Source organism: Musa acuminata, chromosome BXJ2-6, assembly GCF_036884655.1.
Source record: "Musa acuminata AAA Group cultivar baxijiao chromosome BXJ2-6, Cavendish_Baxijiao_AAA, whole genome shotgun sequence".
NCBI classification, from domain to species: domain Eukaryota; kingdom Viridiplantae; phylum Streptophyta; class Magnoliopsida; order Zingiberales; family Musaceae; genus Musa; species Musa acuminata.
In genome coordinates, this window is record NC_088343.1 from 11,622,171 (window position 1) to 11,645,047 (window position 22,877).

The 22,877-nt window shown below is 40.3% G+C and overlaps 4 protein-coding genes and 1 long non-coding RNA gene across 5 annotated transcripts; 1 reads left to right on the top strand and 4 right to left on the bottom strand.

The window, feature by feature from the left end:
- Positions 1-300: 300 nt before the first annotated feature.
- LOC135614844 (mannosyl-oligosaccharide 1,2-alpha-mannosidase MNS3-like) lies at positions 301-6,090 on the bottom strand. Its single transcript, XM_065112660.1, has 6 exons — positions 5,872-6,090; positions 4,171-5,129; positions 3,259-3,517; positions 1,246-1,443; positions 970-1,118; positions 301-876 (listed from the first exon to the last, which is right to left on the bottom strand). The coding sequence occupies exons 1-6, from the start codon at positions 5,950-5,952 to the stop codon at positions 618-620; spliced, it is 1,905 nt and encodes a 634-aa protein (XP_064968732.1). The 5' UTR covers positions 5,953-6,090; the 3' UTR covers positions 301-617.
- Positions 6,091-6,422: 332 nt separating this feature from the next.
- On the bottom strand, positions 6,423-7,956 carry LOC103987809 (uncharacterized). Its single transcript, XM_009406228.3, has 4 exons — positions 7,456-7,956; positions 7,252-7,356; positions 6,921-7,004; positions 6,423-6,810 (listed from the first exon to the last, which is right to left on the bottom strand). Exons 1-4 carry the CDS (start codon positions 7,951-7,953, stop codon positions 6,592-6,594), a joined length of 906 nt encoding a protein of 301 aa, XP_009404503.2. The 5' UTR covers positions 7,954-7,956; the 3' UTR covers positions 6,423-6,591.
- A 3,903-nt stretch (positions 7,957-11,859) lies between these two features.
- LOC135614846 (uncharacterized) lies at positions 11,860-14,754 on the top strand. Its single transcript, XR_010487760.1, has 3 exons — positions 11,860-12,634; positions 13,440-14,125; positions 14,314-14,754. It is a non-coding gene; the product is annotated as an uncharacterized LOC135614846 (long non-coding RNA).
- Positions 14,755-15,501: 747 nt separating this feature from the next.
- Positions 15,502-16,340, bottom strand: LOC135614847 (heavy metal-associated isoprenylated plant protein 28-like). The gene is made up of 3 exons (XM_065112662.1): positions 16,261-16,340; positions 16,101-16,176; positions 15,502-16,033 (listed from the first exon to the last, which is right to left on the bottom strand). Exons 1-3 carry the CDS (start codon positions 16,264-16,266, stop codon positions 15,675-15,677), a joined length of 441 nt encoding a protein of 146 aa, XP_064968734.1. The 5' UTR covers positions 16,267-16,340; the 3' UTR covers positions 15,502-15,674.
- A 598-nt stretch (positions 16,341-16,938) lies between these two features.
- Positions 16,939-22,848, bottom strand: LOC103987811 (dol-P-Man:Man(6)GlcNAc(2)-PP-Dol alpha-1,2-mannosyltransferase). Its single transcript, XM_009406230.3, has 10 exons — positions 22,527-22,848; positions 20,022-20,109; positions 19,758-19,917; positions 19,345-19,565; positions 18,950-19,245; positions 18,354-18,465; positions 18,124-18,262; positions 17,611-17,807; positions 17,438-17,527; positions 16,939-17,347 (listed from the first exon to the last, which is right to left on the bottom strand). Exons 1-10 carry the CDS (start codon positions 22,796-22,798, stop codon positions 17,198-17,200), a joined length of 1,725 nt encoding a protein of 574 aa, XP_009404505.2. The 5' UTR covers positions 22,799-22,848; the 3' UTR covers positions 16,939-17,197.
- Positions 22,849-22,877: the final 29 nt, after the last annotated feature.

Genomic DNA, 22,877 nt, shown 5'->3' on the forward strand with positions numbered 1-22,877 from the left:
CGTGATATAGTTTGATGTGATTATATCTTAGGGTTGAGCGCCTCATCCATAAATATGGTTATTATGATGGGCCGTTATCCACGATATCAGTAAAGATCCAGCCCAAATCCAAAACCTAGTACTGATTAAAAGAATCTTTAATTCGTCGAGCTATATTTGGTGGCACTTGGAAGAACGGAATCTAATCAAATGTAAATTTTCGATTGAATTATGCTTTTTTACTTCAAATAATAACCGTAAACTTACTAACTGGTTGAGTATGGACACTGAAGAACAAACCGAACCTAACAAGGCGACGAATTGTGAACAATGACCTGTCTGCTAATTTCAACAGAAACAACACGGTCTCGCTATTTGACAAGGTTTAAGAGAAAAGACCAAAATTGGTTTTTTGCCACAATACCTACTATAGAATCCTATTTCAGCGGGTATTTCGCGTACAGAGATCTCACGTCGGAACACATCTCCACAGTGTCTGAAGTTGCAAAGCCCGGGCTCCAAAATAGTTCCTGTTGGGAATGCACAGGGCAACCGTCGAGTTTCCATGAGACCCAATAAAAGCAGGTCCCTCGAGCTCGCATCATCAAGATGTACTAAGGAGGGTTGCTGGCGGAGTTCTAGGCCGAATCTTTAGACCAACTAATCGGAAGAGGATGGGCTTCTGTGTTGAATACAAATTTATCTAAAGGCACAACATGCTCGTCTCCAAACAGCAAATATAGATACTTCAAGGTTTCACCTAAGAAGAATGTCTCCATCTTGTCTCTTTTACGAGGAGGTATTACTGTGACGTCATCAAGGGATGTGTAGCCACCAGAGTCTGCTTTTGTATATTTTTCGAAGGCCTCAAAGATCCGCCAACCCCATTCTCGATATCTGTCAAATGTCACAAGTGCCAGAACCAAGTTAAAGTTCAGAAGAATGATGAACATGCAAGGTAACTAACAACCCAAAACCTCTAAACCTTACTTTGGATCTTCAGTTATACGATGCAACACAAATAAAGATTCCACTGTTTCAGGGCGCAAAAGGTTGTGGCGATCATTGTGCTTAATTAATATGTCATCTATATACTCAGAGCTCTTATTACCACCATCAAGACCCCTTTCAGAATCACCCTGATTCAAGATGGAACATTCAATCAACAATTTACAATTCTAGAGAGGAAAATGCCAAAAGATATACAACATTAACCAAACAATACTCAGCCATCAGTGACAACCATAAGTTTAACTAGTAGCTTACCTCAACATGGAAATAAGCAATTTCAGGAGCAAGACCTGTAGAAGTGACAGCATACATTTCAAAGCAGGTTTTTGCTAGATCTTCAGCAAGCTTCAAATTCTCCAAATCCTCTGGGGTCAACAAATTTCTTTCCTCTGCTTTCTTCCTTGTAATACCTTTTGTTGCACCAAGAGCCAAGGTTCCTGGTAGGAAACAAACCTTCAAAAGGAAGAAAAGTACATCACATATCATAATATGTGATTCAAATGTAATATAAATTGGATGTTCCTAGATATTTGGCTAAGAAGTTTCCTGATTTTTAAGTTGTGGGCAAGGCAATCATATAAAGGCGATAGTTGACGATTTATATCAAGCAGAAATGTTTTGTCTATCAAAAAAGTGAAATATCCGGAGCATTTCCTTTCTGCTCCAATGCAAACAGAAATACCATGAGAAAGAAGTAGATCGAGTTTTGGATACCAATAATTTAGTATAAGAGCCAAACAAGAGCTTTATCCATCTGCTACGAAAAAACTGACAGTTTGGATGAATACTGGCACCAACTACTGACAAAGTCTGTGTGACGTTAAAGATAAAGATGACTAATTGTATATTCCAATAATATATAAAATCTGAAGATTTCAACCAACGAAATGCTTCTTTAGATAATTCCACTCATCTGTTTAAACACATTGGTTGGCACACCTTCTATCTAAATCAACCAACAAAAGAAAATACACAACCAGAAATAAGGATATGGTCAAAATGGATGGTGAAAAATAAAACCTACAGGCATAGGCATGTTTGGAGCAGCGCTCTAGTCCTGAATTTAGAACTAACCATAATATCAGCTGCACAACTCCAAAAAAGAAAATTCACTTAAACATGTACAATTCATAGTAGCTAGATCAGCCTATTATGCTTGATTTGACAATCACAGATGAACTTCCTTCGAGACAATTCTTCAATTTGCATTCAGCACTTACTCGTATACTCGAGCAAACTTAAGGATTTTATTCATGATAATTATTATGCAGCAGATAAGGTAATATTCTTCTCCCTCTATCTTGGTTCTATTTACTGCTTTTTACCTCTCCTAACACTGCAAGACCTACCCACCCCCCTTCAACCCCCAATGACACAGGAGTGAAACAAGAAAAAAATAAGAGAAGAAAATATACAAAAATTCTCTATGCAGTTCATGACAGAAGCTGCTCTATCAATGTATCTAAATTATGAACCCTAACCACCTTTCATCATCAGAATATATTTACCTCTTATCGCATCATGTTGTCACCTTCAATCATTGAAACTGAATGGATCATTGTGTCCTATTATGGTCCTCCTATTAATTATAATTCAACACAAATTCAATGCTATCCTTCTTTTGCAGCTAAAAAAAATGTATCTGTTTCTATTTCAAACTGCAGCACAAGTCAAACTATAGGAATTTTCGTGAGAGGAACATATCTGAAAATTGACACATGCCTAAGATGTCCTAGAACATAGAGACTATCTAAGTTAGATGTCAGATCTCCATTGCAGGAATAGACGTACACAAAGAAGATTTACACCACTCATCTACCATATATATAGAAAAAGATAATTGTGAAAAATATATCTGGCTCATCTACAAGCTTTTTCCAGAGAACAAGCAAAGGAATGTTAGGAATTTAGACTTTTTCATGGATGTTCCACATCATATCTAACAATCTTACATCGGGGAAAATTTGATCAAGTAGTGCCCAGGTATTTTTCTTTTATATATTATTTGGATATTGCAATTTCTGAACAAGTGAGAGAAGCTTTTAATACAGAGACAAACTTGAGCAAAAACAAATAAATATCCTAAAGCAATTAAATAAAATTGTAGACTGAAGATTATAATACAGTTTAATAAAGGCCTTTATTCATAGCACTCTCCACCTGTAAAACTGCACTAGCATCCGCAAGTTAAACAACATATCATGTACCCAAATAAAGATGAGCTTATTATCAATGCCATGGAAAGAGAATGCAAAAATATTTCCATACCAGGTGATCCATTTTAGGGCTAAAAGCACCGTTAGATCCATAAGGAAGCTCCCCAACAAATACTAATCCTTTGGGAATGGATCTTCGAACTAGAAGGTGCCTCACCCCTCTCATTGCTTCTTCATACATCTCATATAAATAATTTAGCTGGCTGCCACTATTCTTTTGCTGAATCCAAACTTTTATCAAGTATTCATAGTAGCTGTCACCACGAGATCCTAGCCGAATATTCTCTCCATTAAACTGACCAGAGTGAGGACTGTGATCACAACAAGGACTAGTGATGTTCTTCATAAATTGCATATAATCCAAAGATCAACTAATTACAATAGAAGAAAAAAAAAAGAATCATCTAACAACAAAAAGGAAAAATGACAATAAAGAATGTAACATATCATTATATTAAATTAGATAGAAAGCATAGCAGTTAAAAATTTTGGCAGTAGTCCTATATCATGAAGCAGAAACTCTAATATCAAAGATGCTCGACATGAAAATGTAAAGAAATTTTCAGCAGATACTATGCTGTTTTGGTGTTTATGCATGGCTCACTTTTCTGATATGGTTTCAGCAGATACTATGCTGTCCACCATTCACCCCTAGGCAAGCAGCAAAGACCAGTAAATGTCTTCTAAATATCGGTAACAGCTGAGTCAACGTAACTTAAAGAAAGAAGCAAAATGGACAAGTCTGCAAGACATTGACCCTACTAAGAGTCTTAAACAATGCAATGGCTGGAGCCTTGTGCACTTGGCCTCCTTTTATGTATAACATACATATATTACTAACTAGCTCAAGCAATGGCTGAGCTTATCATTATAAAGATTATGAAAAAAATTTAGGTGTCAAACCATTCCAAAGAAAGAAAATAAACCCACAGAACCATCAACCTTGAAAGAAAGTTCTTTGTACCTGATATAGATAGGAACCAGTCCTTCCACCTTGGGAAGAGTCCTAAAATGTTCCAAAACCTTCATCGCCTCTGAACCATACTTGGGATCACCAGAAACTTTACTGAGGTAATTGAACTCAAGCTGCAAGGTTGATACTTCAGACGTACTGCTTAACCCATCAGGAGCAGGATGGGCAGAACGATCATGGAGAACAACATCACTGAAAGGAATTGGCGTTGGACTTGAAGTAAAGGCAGATAACAACCTGTCACCTAAGTTTTTTGCTATTTCCAAGAGAATATCAGATTTAACTCCTTTAAGAGTCATAGGTATCCCAATGTCACCTGTAGTTACATTATCCCCCCCGCTCAAGTGATAAGCACTGAGAAGACCACCTAACACACGAATGGTTGTCTCAAATAAGTTGACCTGCCCTTTCTTTTCAATTCTTTCCATAAGTTTATTTTCTATCCAAGACATTGCCTCAATAACAATTTCATCAGCACCCATGATAATTGCTGTATCCAAGGAATCTATGATGGTGGCACCTAGGCCTCCCAAACCATCAGTGCCTCTTCGACTCAATGGCATAAGTTCATCATAACCCATTGCATAGTCCCTGTAGCCAGACCAAGCATGAATAAATGCCTCTTTGATCTTTTGTTGCCTAGAAACCCAATAGAGCCTCTGTTCTTCAGGACTAGATCTAAAATTTCGCTCTTCATCAGGTGGAAGCTGTGGAGGAAGCCTTGGAGGTTTTCTCCAAATTCTACGTATTCTACTAACGCCTTCCTTGACATACTTATGGTCACCATTTTCATCTCCATTCGAAAGTACATTTGATGCAGAATGATCGGGACTTCTATGCATTACCAAGTATGTCAAACCCACGATCATTAATAACATTAAGAATTTTCCTATGCTACAGCCACCGCAAGAATATCTGATGCGGCTGGTAACCAATGCTTGAGTAATCACCTACAAAGAAAACAAAACATAGATATGAAATGATTGCAATCTATGTCATAGCAACTGTTTAATCACGTAAGTGTTTATGAACTTTATTGTTTAGCTTTGAAACCAACTACCAAGCATACACGGTTACTTGGAGTAGAGAAAGGCTTGTAATGATCCAGTTAATATCATTGAAGTAGCTGTTGATTCCTTTTGACTAAGAGCATAGATATAAGAATTAAACACCAGGCCAGATATCATATTCTTCATGGTTATAAAAAATTCATCTTATATATTATTAGAGCAAGCAGTAGAAGATCTCACTTACTACCCCTTCTTAGATACAACTTGACTAAAGCAAAAAGAAAAAGATCCCCACTGTAATCACCCGTTAATCAATTTTCTATTAATTAATTTATTGTAGCTCCAAATTCTTCTACAGAGCATCTAATCTGTCGAGACAACAGATCAAGAACTTCAATTTACAGAACTGAAGAAAAAATCCAGTCACTCGAATCAAATTAAGCAAGGGGAGAAAAGTGGGAATTTAATTTTCAATCCAAGAACAGATAAGAAAGAGTAATAGAGATACGTATCATTACTCTCTCCAATCCCATGCGTATTTGCATAACGATAAACTAAAAGGTCGGAAACGATAATATGGATCTCAATGAATTAACAACGTATCAAGCACCTCCAGATCTCCATAGAAGATTTAACGAGATCGAGCGAAAAGGAAACCGAGAGATCTTGAGCAGAGAAGCACCTTGAATGGGGATCGGTGGCGGAACTTGGCGTTGTCATAGTGAACATCTTGCACGGAGTAGGGCAAAGATCTGGATGACATGACCGCAGAGGTCAGTTAGGGTTCAATCTACCTTCTTCTTCTCCGATCGCGAGATCCACGCAGCAGAAAGGGGAGGAAGAGAAGGGAGAAGAAGGAGCGAAGAAATGGGGCTGACCCTGGACGAGGGTCGGGAGTGGGGGACGGTCTTATGCGTCTGGGTTCGAGGGCGAGTCTCCTTAATGCCCGTGCTCGTCCACTCGTGTGGGTCCACCCTTTGGGCCCACGTTTCACTCCAATAACAAATCAGGTATACGGTCAAAGCGCAAAGTGTTGTTCGAGGAGTATGCCTGTTACTCGACTTACGAAACGACTTTCGACAGGCTGGTCTGCGCGCATGGAGGAGGTACGGGAGGTACGCGATCCCCGTCTGTTGTAACGTCAGTCGTGGTTACAATCGTGACTCCGAACTTTCGCAACACCGAGTTCGTGGCGTTGGGTGTACGTTCTCAAGGCCATAACCATGATGATGATGATGGAACGAGCATGACAATAGCATAACGAAGTAGAATAGAAACTAAAAAAGCGCAATAATAGTACATGCAGTAGGATACAAAGGGGGAGGGGGGAGGAGGAGAGGGAGTCCATGTGTGGGTCTTCAGCTCCTTGAGCAGCAGCAATACCCGAACACGTCTCGAGCTTCTACTTTTGTGTGTCTTGCGGACCATCATCAGTAGTCGGCTCAGATGCAAACGGTCCTAAATCTTTGTACTTTTTCCACGATGTCTTCGCCTTGTCGATCAATTTATCCAAGTCTTTGAGATCGTTCTCGATCGAATTTTTCAGCTGATCCGAACTCATCGTCGTCGTCGGCGAATCTGCCAACATCCTTTCCACCGTCAACATCATGTAGATAACAGCCTGCCACAGATACAAACAGGAGGAAGCGTGATCTGTAAGGTCTGCTGCTGCAAAATGCTTCTACTTTCAACTGCTCATAAGCAACAAGTTGATTGAGATGACAAATTGACCTTGAAAAGACAGGGCCTGGCGTCATGCTTAGGTCTGACAGCGCAAATTTGCTCGCAGATATCTTTGGCCTGATGATAGTCTTTCTGCAATGAACGGGTTCATGTTACAGCAGAATATACGATGTTATTATGATGCGGGCAGCAGAATCTTCTGCTCACAAAACTTGAGGCGTGTTTGGCATTACTGGTAAGATCACATTAGTGTGTTCTTTTTTGTCTCTAACTCGTGGAGTTAAAACTGCATCCTTTCTCTCATTGGTTTCCCTCGCTTGAAGAGGAAGGAAGAAAATGTGATCATAAAACTGGATGAGAAGTATAGAGAATCGATTACCTTCCCGATGTATCTTTGAACTAGACAGATTCCTACATCGTACGTCCCGGCACTTGCAAAGCAATTTTCGGACGAGACATTAGTTGTTCCCATGGCTGAGAGATCCTGCCATCAGTAACAGGAATGAAATGCGTCATCAGTAATAGAACGACGAACTAGCTAGGAAAGTAACAGTACTGATGGCTTCTTGGTGGGAGATTCTACCTTCGTCCCGAATAAGATAACCCGCAGCGCATCGCGCGTCGCTTGCACGGTCATGTTGCAGGGCGTCGACGGATCTTGACTGACGAGCACATTCCTAGGCCCGCCGCCGCCTCCCGACGGCCCTTGAATGGGTAATGACCGGCCGTTGTCTTTAGTGGGCATAGTCCTAAACGTGCTCGGCAACGCCGGAGCGGCAGGTGCGCCGCGCGACAGGCCAACAGCAGCCAAGGCGCAAGCTGCGACGACGGCGACCCCGACCGCCGCCACTTTCGTCACTTTCCGCCCTCCGGAACGGCCCTTTTTGCCTTCGTCCTCCTCGAGAGGCGGTGGCCGCGGAGGAACTTGGGAGCAGGATACGCCATGATGGCGGCGCCACGAACGGGGAAAGCTGAGGTGGCGAACGGGTGCAAGGCCACTCGTGGGGTGGAAACCCACGAGGCAGCGCGTCCTCGTGGACGGAGGAACGATCGCGGCACGGAGGCAGAAGATGGCTTCCATGTGTCGCGGAGGTGATTTAGAATTAGCTTCCATGTGTCGAAGGCAATATATTACGAAGGCGAGAATAAAGCTTTCGTGCTGTTAAGCTACTGTTTCTTTTCTTGTTCTACGGGCAAGGAATGGACATCCTTTTTTGCTCAGATACCTCAAGTAAGGTATCAGCCACCGTCTTAACCCGTCATGCACAAATGGACTGCGCTCGTGCTGCCATTTCAAGGTGCAACTTGTTGACGGAGACTTTTGTAGCTGTTCATTGTGCCAATGGACAACCGAAGAGCATCAGAACACTGCAACCTTGAGGAAGAAATCGACGACGACTGCTCGTTTCGGTGTACTTTTTTCCCTTCCTCCTTTCTCTTTTATCTTTGCGTAAGCTATGAAATATTGATAGCGAGAGAAAATCATGTCAAGAGTGAAAGAAGATAATTAATGTAATCCTTCGTCAATTGATAATTATAAGTTATCGTTTCTTATCACTCACGCGAATAAACAGCTAACGGAAGATTATCAGAGGCGATTAGAGATTATCTTCTTATAAAATATTTTATAAAATATTTTGTTCTTTTACGATCATGTATAAAAGCTCATCCTCAACACAATGAAAGAGGATTACTTTTTGACTACTCACGTTCATACTCGTCTACCTTGGGCTACTAACTTGGACAGAGAGATCGGATCAGTAAATCTCTCCCAGCATCGATCTTTGTGCATGTGGTACTTCAAGAGCTCAGTTTTTTCACTTCGAATCATATCGGGCTGATCAGGATGTTAACATCTTCTTGTCATAACATTTTTAACACTAGAAGGAGAGTTCAATATCACAAGAATGCTTATATGTCAACCCTCTCGATGAACACTAAAATAAAGAGGTTTTGCCCCTCGACCCATAGCACTTTCACTCAATGGAGGCAACAACCACCCATTTTCCACGTATGGGTGCATCCATCTCGATGCAAACATCGATAGGATACTAACATCTATTCAACGACCTAAGTCTCTCACTTCTAGGGACAACCCCAAGCCATCTACTCATCCCTACCGATGTGTTCTTAAATCTCACTCAACAAGTACATATGCTAATAGGCATAATATAGACTATCACTCTACTTTTACCCTAGTTAGCTTAACTAGCAATGCCATTAGCTCAGTTATGATCACAAGCTTAACTACCATCGATACTGACACCCTTCAAGATTCTTTAGCTCAACGTGGTGTCAATATCCTAAGAGCGCTCGAGACTCGTCGAATCATCAGCCAATGGGGCACTTCGATCCTCAACTATGGAATTCAACGGATTACACCACTACTCTACCCTATTTAAATCCGAGGCCTATTTAGTGGATTTGACAAAGAATTCCTTGTGAGTCCAATTATGATATATTGATCAAGGTTTAGAGAATATGCGATAAGGATTCCAATAATAAAAAGGGGAAGCACCGATCGATCCTACCTTAGGTCAGTCACTGTTCACCCAAAAATTCACAAGATATCGATTCCAAATAACTTTCACCTCCTATCCTTTGAGGCTTTCAATTGTAGTGTTGACCCAACAAAGCATATCATAGTTTTTTATACCTAAATAATATTATATGGTACTTCGGACATCCTAATGTATCACACCTTTCTTACCATGATAAGAGACCCAACAATGAGAATGATATGCTCACCTGAAGTCATTGTTTATTAGTTCTTTTGCAAAAAGACTCGGTGATGAGTTCAAACTTTACTTCCTAAGGAAAGTATATCCATGGTCATCAATGACAATACTCCTCAAACTTAAGCAAAGAGAGGAGGAAATACTCGCATATTTTATCGCTCAATTTATGAATGAGATCCGAGATATGGTAGATGCATATCTGTCATACATAATATAAACTTCTCTCACCAATTTTAGTCGTTAATAGAGAGATTATCTATAATCATACTAAAGACACTTCAAAAGGTCAATCAATATATTATTATCGAGACATTAGTCTCAAGAAAGCATGAGGAATCACACAATAGGCTAAAGTAGGAGCAGGCACAATCCACCCCGATCCCGAGTTCATCACGATGAAAGATAAACGAACGACTCGAGGTATCTCGCCTAAGGTCCAAGTTGACCCCCTTAAATATGACTAAAATTAAAGTTTTTCTATAGATAAAAGAGAATGAGCTCTTAAAAAATCCTCACTTGATGAAGACCCCATTGGTGAAAAGAGACAGGTCCAAATACAACAGTTCTATTAGGATTACAGCTACAACATAAAGGATCTACACCCTTATCTTAGGGGTTAATGGAGAAACAATTGATATCATCATTTGTAAACCCATCTCGAGGAGAGATAACTCCTTGGGTTATAAGGATTATGCCCAAGCTACCATTAAAAAACACTCAAGGATGAAGGATATGTTAGGAAACCTTAGAGATCATCGCATATGCAACGAAAAATAAATACAAAATTGGTTTCCTAAAAGAAAAATATTAGATTGCCACTAGATGACCAGGAGCGTAAAACTCAAAATCGAAAAAACTACGTTTAAGAGAGTGATATATTCTCACATAGGGGAGATCGTATGTCCTCTAAACTATATATCTTAGTTTGTGGGTGAAAGAGCTCTCACAAACTCTTCTCTAATGATGATCCACACAGCAGACACAGCAACAATGCACCTCCTCGCATAGCAGGTTCTCTCCTTGTGATCGCGTACAATCACACATTAGTAGTTAAAAGAAAGGGTGGCCCTCTTACTGTTTTCTCACACCAAGGAGGGGCTCACGGTTGAAGGAGAGATGGGGAGAAGGAGATAGGTGGCCAATGATTATAAAGTCTAGCCTATAACTCATAAAGCCTCAACTCCTATTTATAGAAAGCTCTTACTATTAACTCTAATGGATCTGTCTTAGTGGGTATTGGATATATATCCAATAACCACTAACTTAATGGATATTTGATCCCTATCCAATAAACACTCTAAGCTCTATTGGGTCTTATCTAATAGATCCATCGAAACAGGAGCTTATTGGATATCTCATATCCAATCTTATATTCATTGCATTATCCACAATATGTGTATAACTCTCTAGACCTAATACGAGCTGGTCATGAGTTGTGTTAGTTATAGGTGCTCTATAAGCCAATCACGTAAGTGATGACACTGATAACGTACTGCGACAATATTTTTGCTTATTATTATTGATATTTTATTATATATTATTAGATATATATTGTAATATCCTTATATTTGTGTACCGAGAACCGGATCGTAATGAGATCATGATAATGAGATCTATTCGTCTTTAAATACAAACCCTTAATTATCTCGGTCATAGGTTACACAAAAAGAACATTGAGATAACCGGATAGATCGATGCATTATATATTCATTTATATGATGGAGGCGACTAGTCTCATAGTCACTCGTATGAGAACACTAAAGGTATTGTACAAGTACTCATTAGATAATGAGTTCACTGATTGATCCGCTTATGAAATGTTTGATGGTTAATGATATATGATGTTAGACAGTGATTCCGTAGTCAAAGTTTGATCCTTAGACTTAAAACACTAAAGATATCTTGTATAAGTATTTTATTCTTTGATGTTGGACTTATATATTTGAAAGTTCTAGATATAATATAGTCAATCATTATGAATGACGGTTAATCTTACAAAAATAATTAAATTCAACAAAGAATCATCGCATAATATCGATTGAATTATTATCTACGTAGATACCACTCTAGCTTGATTGCCTTGCGGTTTGTGTCACTTCCGGCCCACCTGTGTGTCCATGAGCACCTTCAATAACAAGTCAGGTAAGAATATGCGTAATTCGTGAAGTACCGAGGCGGCACCTTCCGTAAATGGAACGGTGAGCGTGTCGGAGATGGGCGCCGCGAAGGAACATAACCGTCTGCTCCGGGCCAGGCGATACCGCTTTTTGTAGTGGGCCTTTGTGCTTCCCTTTGTGGGCGCCTTTGCCGAAAGCAAGGCGATAAGCCGATCTTCGCCAACTTCTTTCGACCCTTCCTTGCCAACCCTCCGCCCGTCCCGCTCCGCTTCCGGGGACGGAAAGGAGACCCCCAGAAAGGTCGCCTCCATCCTCCGGCTTCAATCCCTCTGCTCTTCTCCTCTCGGTCGGTCCCCAAGATTTGTCTCATTGTGAGTTCAAGAGGGTTCTAGAAACCCTCCTGCGCTGCCATCTTTCCCCTGTTCTCGTTCCCTTTTCTCGCGGTTTATCGGCTCGAGTTCTTGAGGTTTCTTTTGCTGCGTTGTTTCGGATGGTCTTGTTTCGGTTGAGGGTGTGGGGTCTGTTATGTTTCTGTTGCTTTTTTCTTGTCCCCGAGAGGTTTGATTTTGCTTCGCGGTGCGGCGACGAGAGTTATGCTTGGCTTTCTTGCTCTTAGGGTTGTTGGTGGTTCGTTCTGAGCAGTGGAAGTTCTTGTTATGGATACTTCATATGCAGAGGAATGCGGTTATAGTGATCTTGATGAGGTTATCGAGTTTAGATTTCCTTGGAGGAAGCAGAAGATGAAACCAGCGAGTTTTTGAGCTTGTTGATGTTTGATGGTGGAAGATGACTTGAGAACGAAAGAGAGGCCCCAAGGAAGATTACCTCCTTCCACCGATTTCAAACCCTCTTCTCTACTGTCTCGGGGTTTCAATTTCGTTCGTTCTTCTCCAAGATTTGCCTCAATGTGAGTTCAAGAAAGTTCAAGAAACACTCCTCCGCGGCTTCTTTCCCCTGTTTTCGTTCCTTTTCTTTCGGTTTATCTGCTCGAGTTCTTGAGGTTTCTTTCGCTACATCCTTCTGTACAAGTGTATTTAGAAGATGTGTATTTAGCTTGCCTCAACAAATTGTGCATTTGACCTAAATAATTGTGCTTTTTATTGTTTACTTTTACAAATGCAGGCTAGTAAATTTGACTTAACGGTGATGATTTCATTTTCATATTCTAATTATCTTTGGCTATGTTTTCTTGAGCCTGTTCTTGTAAAGCATGTTTTGGATTGATTTCTGGATCATGGTTCTAAATTTGTAGTAATTGTTTTTGGGTTAGGTCCAAGACAGTTACGATATTTACCTTTTATTATTAGTCTTGTGCTCCTACTTGCATAATTTTGAAGCATCAGCATATTGACAATCTTTGATAACCTTAAAAAGGTCAAAATGACTTTTCAGTCAAGGACATGGCTATCCAATGGTACACTTTTCATGCTTTTAACCTAATTGATTTATCTGTGATTCTGGCAGCTTCCAATTCAAAGTTGACAGGTTATCATGTTTCTACATTTCCTACTCAAGCCAGATCAGTTCCTCCCGGTTTTCATCCTCAAGTTGCAGATGACATAATAGATCCACCGCTACTTAAGCTTTCAAAATCTGTTAACTCTTTCATCTTGCTTCATATAGTAGGAAATAGACATTCTTGTCATGCTTGTTGTAGAAGTTAGCTTGCTAGAACAGTAATAACCATGTAAATGTTATCATTCAAAATGCAGGTTCTGGTCTTAACCCTTATTTTCATGGGTATGGTCATTTAAGTTCCCTTCGGGAGTTAGAAGCAAGCAGCAACTATGGTCATCTTGAGATAAATTGTCCGTCTACAACTGCAATTTGTGGTGACAATTTCTTGCAGTCAACTCAGCTTCTTTCTCCTCATTGTCAACCTAGTAGAACTGATTTTGGCAGAAGCAAAACGACGTTAGCATATTTGGCTGATAACTCGCATGTATCAAATGAAAGCAGAGCTTCTGTCATGGATTACATGTCTTGGCAAAACAGAATGAACATTTGCAATGCTCCCCGGGGATCTTGTAGTATGGGCAGTTACACCGGAAGAGTGTCCAAGGTCACAGAAGGAAGTTTGTCTGATATTCTAAATAGCCTTATTCCTGGATCAAAATATGGATCTCTCCGATGAACATGATGTCTGCATGATTTACATGTCTAGTTATTGTAGTATCTCAAGTTGTGCACCAAATTATTGGAGTTGATATAGGTTTTGAAGTACATCAACTTGTGCATCGTCGTCGTCGTCGTAGTGCTTGTGATCTTCAGCGGAAGCAATGCCAGCAGATGTCTCTTATTTTTCTGTTGAACTGTGGCCATGAGAGCTAGAATCACCATACCAGGGAGTGTTGGTTTGTTCCGAAGTTGATGATGTCCACTTGAACATAATGTCATGGTAAGGTGATTTCTGTTTGAATTCTTTGGTATTTTAAGAATTCGTTTGTTGCTAAAGATTTGACCATGCTTGATTAATTTCCAAATAGTTACTTAGACTTGTATCTATGCATTCTGGTGGCATTTTATCAGTCTCATCATCTACTGTGACCTAATTGCATTTCCTGATGAGCTATCTACATCCTGCAGGACTATATGCCAAGGCAAGTAGGCCATGAAAGAGTAAACTGGTGGTATGGATTCAGAGGGAGATGCGCTGTGAAAGGTAAATAAACTCGAATGCTTTCAGTTGCAGCTGCAGCTGTGTACCAGCTTGGATTATATTACGGATCACAAAACTTTTGCTTGCAAGTTATGATGATATGGGGGATTTGGTTCAATATTTTTGGAGTTAACCAGTGTTGCTGTGTCTCTCCGCCAAAAGGGTATCATCACCACCTTTCGTCAGCACGAGCATGGGAATCACCCCTCTCACATTCATTTGGTGTCTTCCCGCGTTTAGGTACGTCATAAGCTCTCACCATTCATTTCGTCAGCGTTGTAATAAAGGCAAATAAAAATAAAGAGACAGCAAAACCACGACTTCTTCGGTTCGGGTAAAAGCTAAACAACAACAACAAATTTTTTTGATGTGACTGGTTCTCACGGATAGGGCACACCTACAGATTTGCAGAAGATCGAAGGGCTTTTCTTTGGTTGAGATGATGTATGATTTATATTTCTTTATAGTCCCGTAGGTGAACCTTCGTTGCTCTTTCCCTTACTGTAGATTAGAGTAGTAATGAATCTATGAGCTTTGAACAAAGAAAAGAAAATATAAATGCCCCACCAAATATCCGTGAGAAAAAAAAAAGACATCTTCACAAGATTACTTCCATATAATATACAAAATTCTCACCTAATCTAAGATTATACAACTTTCGTAATGAAAATATCGTAATCATGATAATGCGTGCTTACGTGTCTGAAGGAACCACAAATCTTATTACTTTAGGTCAAAGCAAATTATATATGTTTAGATATATAAATCTTCTCAAAGAAACTAATAGCACTGTTAAAAGTCAATGTCTTACCTGCTCCAGGTGATAAGATCAGTCCAACATCTCTATTTTAATATAGATAAACACGAGTCATTGGCCGTTTCTTTCCTAGATGGAGGGAGCAAATAAAGGGGAGAGAAATATAAATATCTTTTCTCTTTAGACCACCTTATTCCATGTGACATCTTAAGTCGTGCAATAATATGTCATTCTTTTGTACATTGTTGTGAATTCGAAATATTTTTATGAGATAAATCTCTCTCTAGTCTATTTATATTTCTTCATCGCATATATGAATGAACACATGATGCATACCGTTCAAATCGAGTTTGGAATCTCAAAGAAGGCCTCACAAAAGGGAGCAGCCGCCCCCCCAAGGATTTAGCTTTTATTGTGATAATTACAACATACAAAGATCCCCACTAGTGTTGCGACTCCTCACGGCATAATACATATATACATATATCACAGATGCACACAGGAGAAGTTTGCAGCAAGCAAGTGCTGCTGCTACATGACGGAGCAAGCAGTAGGGTTGTCATCGCTGAAGCGAGCGCGAGCGTCGTCTCCGATGATGTGGGTTTGTGCCGGCTCCTGGTAGTAGCCATGCAAGCTGGAGTCGTCGTACCCGTGCTTGTGGTAGTTGTAAGACCGCGGAGCGACGTTGAAGAGGAGACGGTGAGCCGGCGTCGGGTGCTGCAGATGGTAGTACTCCTGCGCCTGGACGTTGGTCTCCGCGTTCAGAGGATACGGGCACAGCACCGCCGTGCACCTCGTCTTCCTCACCGCCTCGAGCACCTTCTTCTGGTCCGCCCACCCGATCACCGTCACCTTCTGCATCGCCATGTCTATCTCCACAGCGTCCACCCCTACAACACCATCACAGAAGCCATGAGCTCGGTGGACGGCGAAAGGTTCGGCGACGGTTCTTTGTACCTTGTAGCTTCGAGAGGGCCTTTCGTATCTTGTTCTCACACCCGGGGCAGTCGATGTGCACCCACATCTCCACCATCTGTCCATATTGTTCGGTAGAAAAAGGTTGGAGAATGCTCGATAGAGGAAACAGGATAAGGCAGAACGATAGAGGCTTAATTACCGGCATACTGCAGCACGTCTCGGGTCTGGAACAGTTGGATATGTCTTTGTGCAGAGTTGATCTTACACTCTACCCATAGATGTTTATATAGATAAAGCTGATCGAGTCGCATTGACGACTTGACAGTGACAGAAACAAGGCAGGCTTAGAATAAGGAAGATACCGTTTACCGAGTCTGCCGGGACCAAATATACAAGTGTTGGTTCAACCGATCGACGGCGCCTCCCAATCGACAGCTGCCGCGGCTCACTTGAGCCTGTTTGCTTCTCTTTCCGGTATCTGCGTGGAGAACTCCGTGAGGGATGAGCGATCGGTCGGACGACGACAACCAAATCGCAGCCATCGAATCCTGGGTTCTGCCACAGGCAACGCCGCTGCTGAGACCGGGATATCGAGTTAATGTTTGGTGGGGGAGCAGTTGAGGCGTCCACGTCTGCGTAGTATTTAGTGTATTTATTCCTCCCAACTTGGGCTTGCAGCGGGGAAGAGTTCGGGAGACTGTCGATATCGATGACGATGTCATCGGATTTAACTAGTGCAAGTCAGCAGGCAGTTGTGTTGACTGCAGAGCTCTTCTTCCCAGTGAAGTCAGCTGGTTTTGTCTTTAATCATAGGCTGACTTGTTACGAGTCAGTCAATCTTAAACACCCAAGTAAAAGGATTAGTAACAGCGAGAAATGTCCACCACAGAAAACTTGGCTCGATTCACTTTCCCACACTATCATATTAATTAGCACACACAACAAAGACCGTACTAGACAAACAAAAAGTCCCTAACCGAGCGACAATAGGATAAAGACGAGCAAAGATACACAGTCTTTTCTGCCTAAAACTGCGTTACTGAAGCATCATGGAGCTAAGAATTTTGCGGGGTAAAATGAACTCTGAAAGTTCAAACGAAGATCTCGCGGAGAGTGGCACCCATCAAGCGCCTAAATCAAGTATGTGCTTGGCCACTCTTGGGTATTTTCTTTAGCAACTTATACAAGCCAAATACATTCTTTTCTTGCCATTTATAGGGGATGAAGAATGATCGGTATGTGGCAGGCGACAGCTCTCTGTCCAGGAAAGGTATGGCCGCTAGTGTCTGAGACCATTAGATTATGGTCAGAACACCGCAAATGGTCACACTAACATGAGCTAATATGAAAGTTGAAAAAGAAACACCAGAGTTTACCTCCCAAGTTGACAAGTCAGTTCCTCGAGCAGGAAATGGTCGCTTCAGATCTAGCTCCACAAAGAAGGTACAGACTTCAGTGTCCTTCACCTGCGCATCCAGTCAAAGCAGGATTAGCATGGAAAACAAGACGGTGCAAGATCATATAACCAAGAAAATGGTAGGGATATTACGTATTGATCACCGGAAGCCTTGTTCTTGTCGTTGAAATAAGGTGGGGCAGCTCCCATCCCTCCAAAACTAGAATTGAAAGGAAATGGAAGAAGGCCCCTGAATCCATCATCCACCCATCGAACTTCGCTAACATATGATGGTACGAAAAACGAGGAAGGAAAACGGTGCCACTCACTTCCGACACAAAGCACAGAGCCTACATACGAAGATAAAAATATGTCAAATGCATGGATATAATGTGATTTCTTTTTTATTATTGTTACAGGGAGGGTGCGGGAGAGAATCAATGGTTATCAAACATAAGAAAGCATAGGAACGGTAGGATTTTTTTAAAGACTAGCAAAAGTACATTAAAAAAAATGATTCGCCATGACCACTTAGAAATCTCAAGAGCTGAAACTACAAGATTAAGAACTAGAGACAGTTACGATTAGAAACTTCACTTATATAGACATATGGTATGACTTTTCTGGCCTCAGATCATTTTACTATCAGATATAAAAATATCTTACCAGTTCCAGCATCACCATGATGTTCCAAGTGTTTATAAATTTCCAAAGGCGCAGAGTACCCATTAAGAATTGAGAATGTGCGGCTATGTGAGGCACACAATATAAGGCCAAGAAAGATGGGTCTAAGTCCTTTTGCAATCTGTACAGGCAGCCAAGTAGACATCAAGCAGTCTTATGGTTACTCGATCAATCACTGACCTAAAAGATAAGACAGGAGACATTAAATGTACCTGAACAATCAGTGTGTCTTCAACTGCATACTTGTCACGGAAAAGATCAGGAAAACTATCAATGACAGCTGTTGCTGCAATGCATATAAGTGGATAGATTGGATAGAGAAACCTGTAATGCCATAAAACAGACCTTAAAACTGCTAAAGTTAAGATGCAACCTACTGTTATCAACAAATAAGACGAAAACACCTACAGGGACTGGTGATATTTCTAAATGCAAATGTATGCCATTTATGATGCAATCACAGAGAAGATTAACATTGACGATGAGAAATGAGACAAATGGAAGTAAAGAAGCAGTGATAGAATGGATAATGAAGAGGCTCATGAACTTGGTAAGTTGCAAGTCAAGGGAAGTTTGACTTGTCCTTTGTCCCAAACAAACGACACAAAACACTTCAATACTAACATTCAGACAAAGCCATAACAATGATAAGGAAAATGACAACAACTAACAACCATTGTAAACATGTTCAAAATCAATCAGGCATGATTCAAATGATTAACCTTATAGAGTAACAATTTTCTAACAAGAACTGTAGATAAATCTGATGATTTGTATGGTACAGAGTGGAAGAAAAAGTGACTATTACCTTTCTTCTTTATGAGCCTGCAATGACATAAAAGCCAACCAAATATACATGGGAGAGACCACAATGAGCAAATCCGGGGCATATTTCTTCCTCGCAATAGGTAAAATCGCCAAGAAAAGTAAAGCAAGAATGAAGCAGAAATTAAAGTTGTTAAATCCATTCCTAAAATAAAACAAGGGTCCTTCAGTTCCATATAAGTGGCTCTGACCACCTCCTGACACATTATACTGCACCAGGTTGAATACTGAAGATGTCCATCTTGCGTAGCAGTAATAGTCAGCAAGCAATGAGAAAGCCTGGTAACAGAACCCAAAGTCATAACCATAACAAAACTGGACGTGGTAGTTATAGAGCAGAGGTGGAAAAAGAAATCAGTTAATGGTCAGATTTCTTACAAGAATAAGCACAGAGGTTAAAATCCCGGATAAAAATACTTTTTTGAATCCTCCCCTACTCAATGAATAGAATGTGATTGGAAGAAAAACTAGAATAGAGAAAGGCCAGCCGATGATCACTCCAGCAGCAGCAACAGATACAGCCATAGCATACTTCTGAAGAAGGAAGAGAGCTGATGAAAGAGTAACAGCATACATAGAGAAGCTACTAGGTAGAAAACCTGGAGAAGCATTCACAAAAATTAGAGAAGCAAACCATAGAGACAGGAAACAGATAAAATATTCAGCAGAACTGGTTGTCACAAAACAAGGATAAAAAGGAAAACATTTAATAGTTAAGAAAAGAAGGAAATTTGAAGTAAACAAAGCATTAACAGCAAAGAAAATGACAGATGACAGGATAAGAAACTCACTTGTACTTGCAAAGAAACAACCACTGGTTAGGCACAGCATTGCGAGTGTATACCATGCAAGCCTTTTCCCATATTTTCTTGAAAGGGCAACCACCAGAACTGTATCTGTGAAAGTCGAGACAAGACCAAGAAAAAGCCTTACTGAATAAAAGACTCGAACCTGAAATTTCATTAGTGAGGGAACATAATTAGTTAACAAAAACTTTTATATTGAGAATAAGCTAGAAAGAGAGAAAATCTACAATCTATGATGTTTTAATTCACCTTCTCCTCACTGTAGATCAAAGAAGCTGGTCCAGCCACCAAAGCATGGAAAAAGATGTATAAATATGACCGCAAAGCAAACTCAGAGCTGCACAAAGGTAAAAGATGGTTAAAAAAAAAAAAAAAAGTAAGGATTCACAATCCCCAAACCGTAGATTTTTACAGGTCCTTTTAAGCCCAGTGTGAAGAATGTGAAAAGGGTTATTGGGCACACAACTTCATTCTATCAGGAGTTTTTAAAGAATTTTCAAAATAACATAAAACAACCTAAAGAGCCATGACCTAGTTTAGGTAGGTTCGACACCTTTTCTTTTCACTTTGAGCCATCTTAAGAACTTATAACATTCAAAGACAAGTATATAATAGAAAAAGTTCTAGGTACATGATGCATGGGAACTTCAGAAGAACAGTAAAAGTTAGATGTGCTTTTATTGTCAAAAATTGAATTTGAATGGCTGCTTGCCTCCAACTGGACTATCTAAAACATGATTTTGAGCCATCGTAGTAGCCTTTGGTGCTCCACCTACAATTGTCATCATGGCTAAAGCCTACTCTATAAGAACAACACTCTAAGAATATCCAATTAAACCAACATAACATTCTCCTCAATCATCTCTTTTTTCTCCCTTCTCTTCCCTTCTCTCTTTCTACTCCATGTTTTAGCCCACACAATACTTGGCATATTATCTATTTGGCTGTCTCATATACAGACATTCACCAATTTTCAGTAATTCCTACAATCACTGTACATGCTGATGGTAACCAATTCTGAAAAAACATATGATCTATCACCTCCGGCTCCTACAAATGTAAGGACCAAGAACACAATTTCTAAATTGTAATAACACTAGGACCCAGTGCTAATGAAAGCCAAAGAATCATGCTAATCAACAATCTCCACCTGGTCTTTATTTTACAAAAAGCTAACTAGTGCATCCACACCTACAATTGGACCATCTTTCATCATTCTTTTAAGCTTCTTTAATAGCCATTGGTGCTCCACCTAAATCATCTGACAGATCATGCCACACCTGTCCTTCTCATGCTAGCCATAATGCCACATGTCACCTTTAAAACACTACCCATGGTCTTGAAGTCTACTACATCAAGCAAAATTAGATGCTTTCATATTTTTGGGGCATACCTCACTCGCTAGAACATGGACTGCTCCATTGAACATCTTGATTCTCATCATCCCTAAATCAGCAACATTATTTGCTGAACAATCTGCCAACTGAACAGGGCCTTCTTTTATCTTCAAAGAAACAAAGTAAAAATCCTCCTACATCAAAGATGCTGCAAACTATTAGAATCTATTATCCATGCATCATCAAAATTGTCGATACTCTTAGAGACAATTAGGACATCATTGTCTTCATCTCAGAAGCTGTCACATTTGCAATCACTTGGTTCTTTGTAGTAGCCCGATCTCGATTTTTCTTGAGCTTTTGCAGTCCTTCTTTCATCTTCTACTAGATGTGGCCCTTCTGAAGACAATGATTTCAATTTGTCACTATAATCAACTTCCAGAATGAACTTGATCTTGGTCTCTAGTTGCTTCTTTAACATGAGGAGCTTGTCCAACAATCAAAAGTCATTACCATTGCTGATGACTAGCTTATTTAATTTCTTGTTCTACAAAAAATTGATGTCACTTCATCGACCATGAGTGTTTCTTTGTTAGATAGCAATACTGTTACTGGACTTCCATAAGAAACTGGGAGTGAGGTTCAACAGCAACAGGCCATCATCTTATGAGGTTCATATTTATGCTAGTCACATGCACAATATACTTGTTAAACATATCAAGATTTGATGTTAGTCTCTTCTTCCATACTCAACTAATACATTTTTTTTCTTCAAATAGAGCTGATTATAAAGTAATTGACATATAATTTTTTTTTGTTTTTCCTACAAAATCTTAGGGGAGGTTTTATTTAAGATAATATATTGCGCTTAAGAAGCAACTTGATTGTGCCTTTATCTTTCATCTCCAATTCCTACTAATCAGCTTTGAACGACAAACCAATTGCAAGCTGATTTATTTTTTGAACCAATTAATAACTTAGATTTTCAAGATCAATTAATAGCCCAACTTTCTAGAATCAATTAATAACATTATTTTGAGATCAATTAATGTAATCTCGACTACTCAATAACCTAACTTTTCATAATAGTTTTCTTGGAATTAATTTCTATCGCTCTAGGGAATAATGTTAAGCCCAGTACCATTACTTAAGCCTGAAAACCCTAATTGATGCATTAAAGTCAACAAAATACGATTACTTAAGCCTGAAAACCCTAATGATTGCAACACCTTGTTAGAGATTACTGTCCTCGTTCTATGAGAAAGAAATCTTTATACCCTAGCTACCACTAAGTCAATCGACAGAACAATAAAGTGGAGTCAGATCAACAATCAAAATGTAACTATATATAAGAAGCGATCAAACCATTTTCTTGAAATGAAAGATATAAATAAGACAGAAGGCGACGGAGGCATGCCTATACTCCCAGGTCTGGAATCCCGACTTGTAGAGGAGGTAATGGAGGGGCTCCCAGTAATTGAAGACCTCATCGCAGTCGTGGATGATGTTGGAGGTGGCGCTCATGTGTCGGAGCAAACCCAAAGCAAGCGCCGGCAGCAGCCACCCCACCCCCACCCGCTCTTCTTTCTTCTCCCCCTTGTCCTCCTTCGAGTACCGATCCGACGACGATGACGGGGCGTCCCGATCCGTCGCCGGTGGTCGCCGCTGCCGCGCCGCCGAGACGGCCATCGCTGATCCCTCTATCGCTCGTTCTAGTTCGCCCTAGTAGGTGGAAGGGTTTCGGAATTCGGGGGAGGGAGGGATTTAT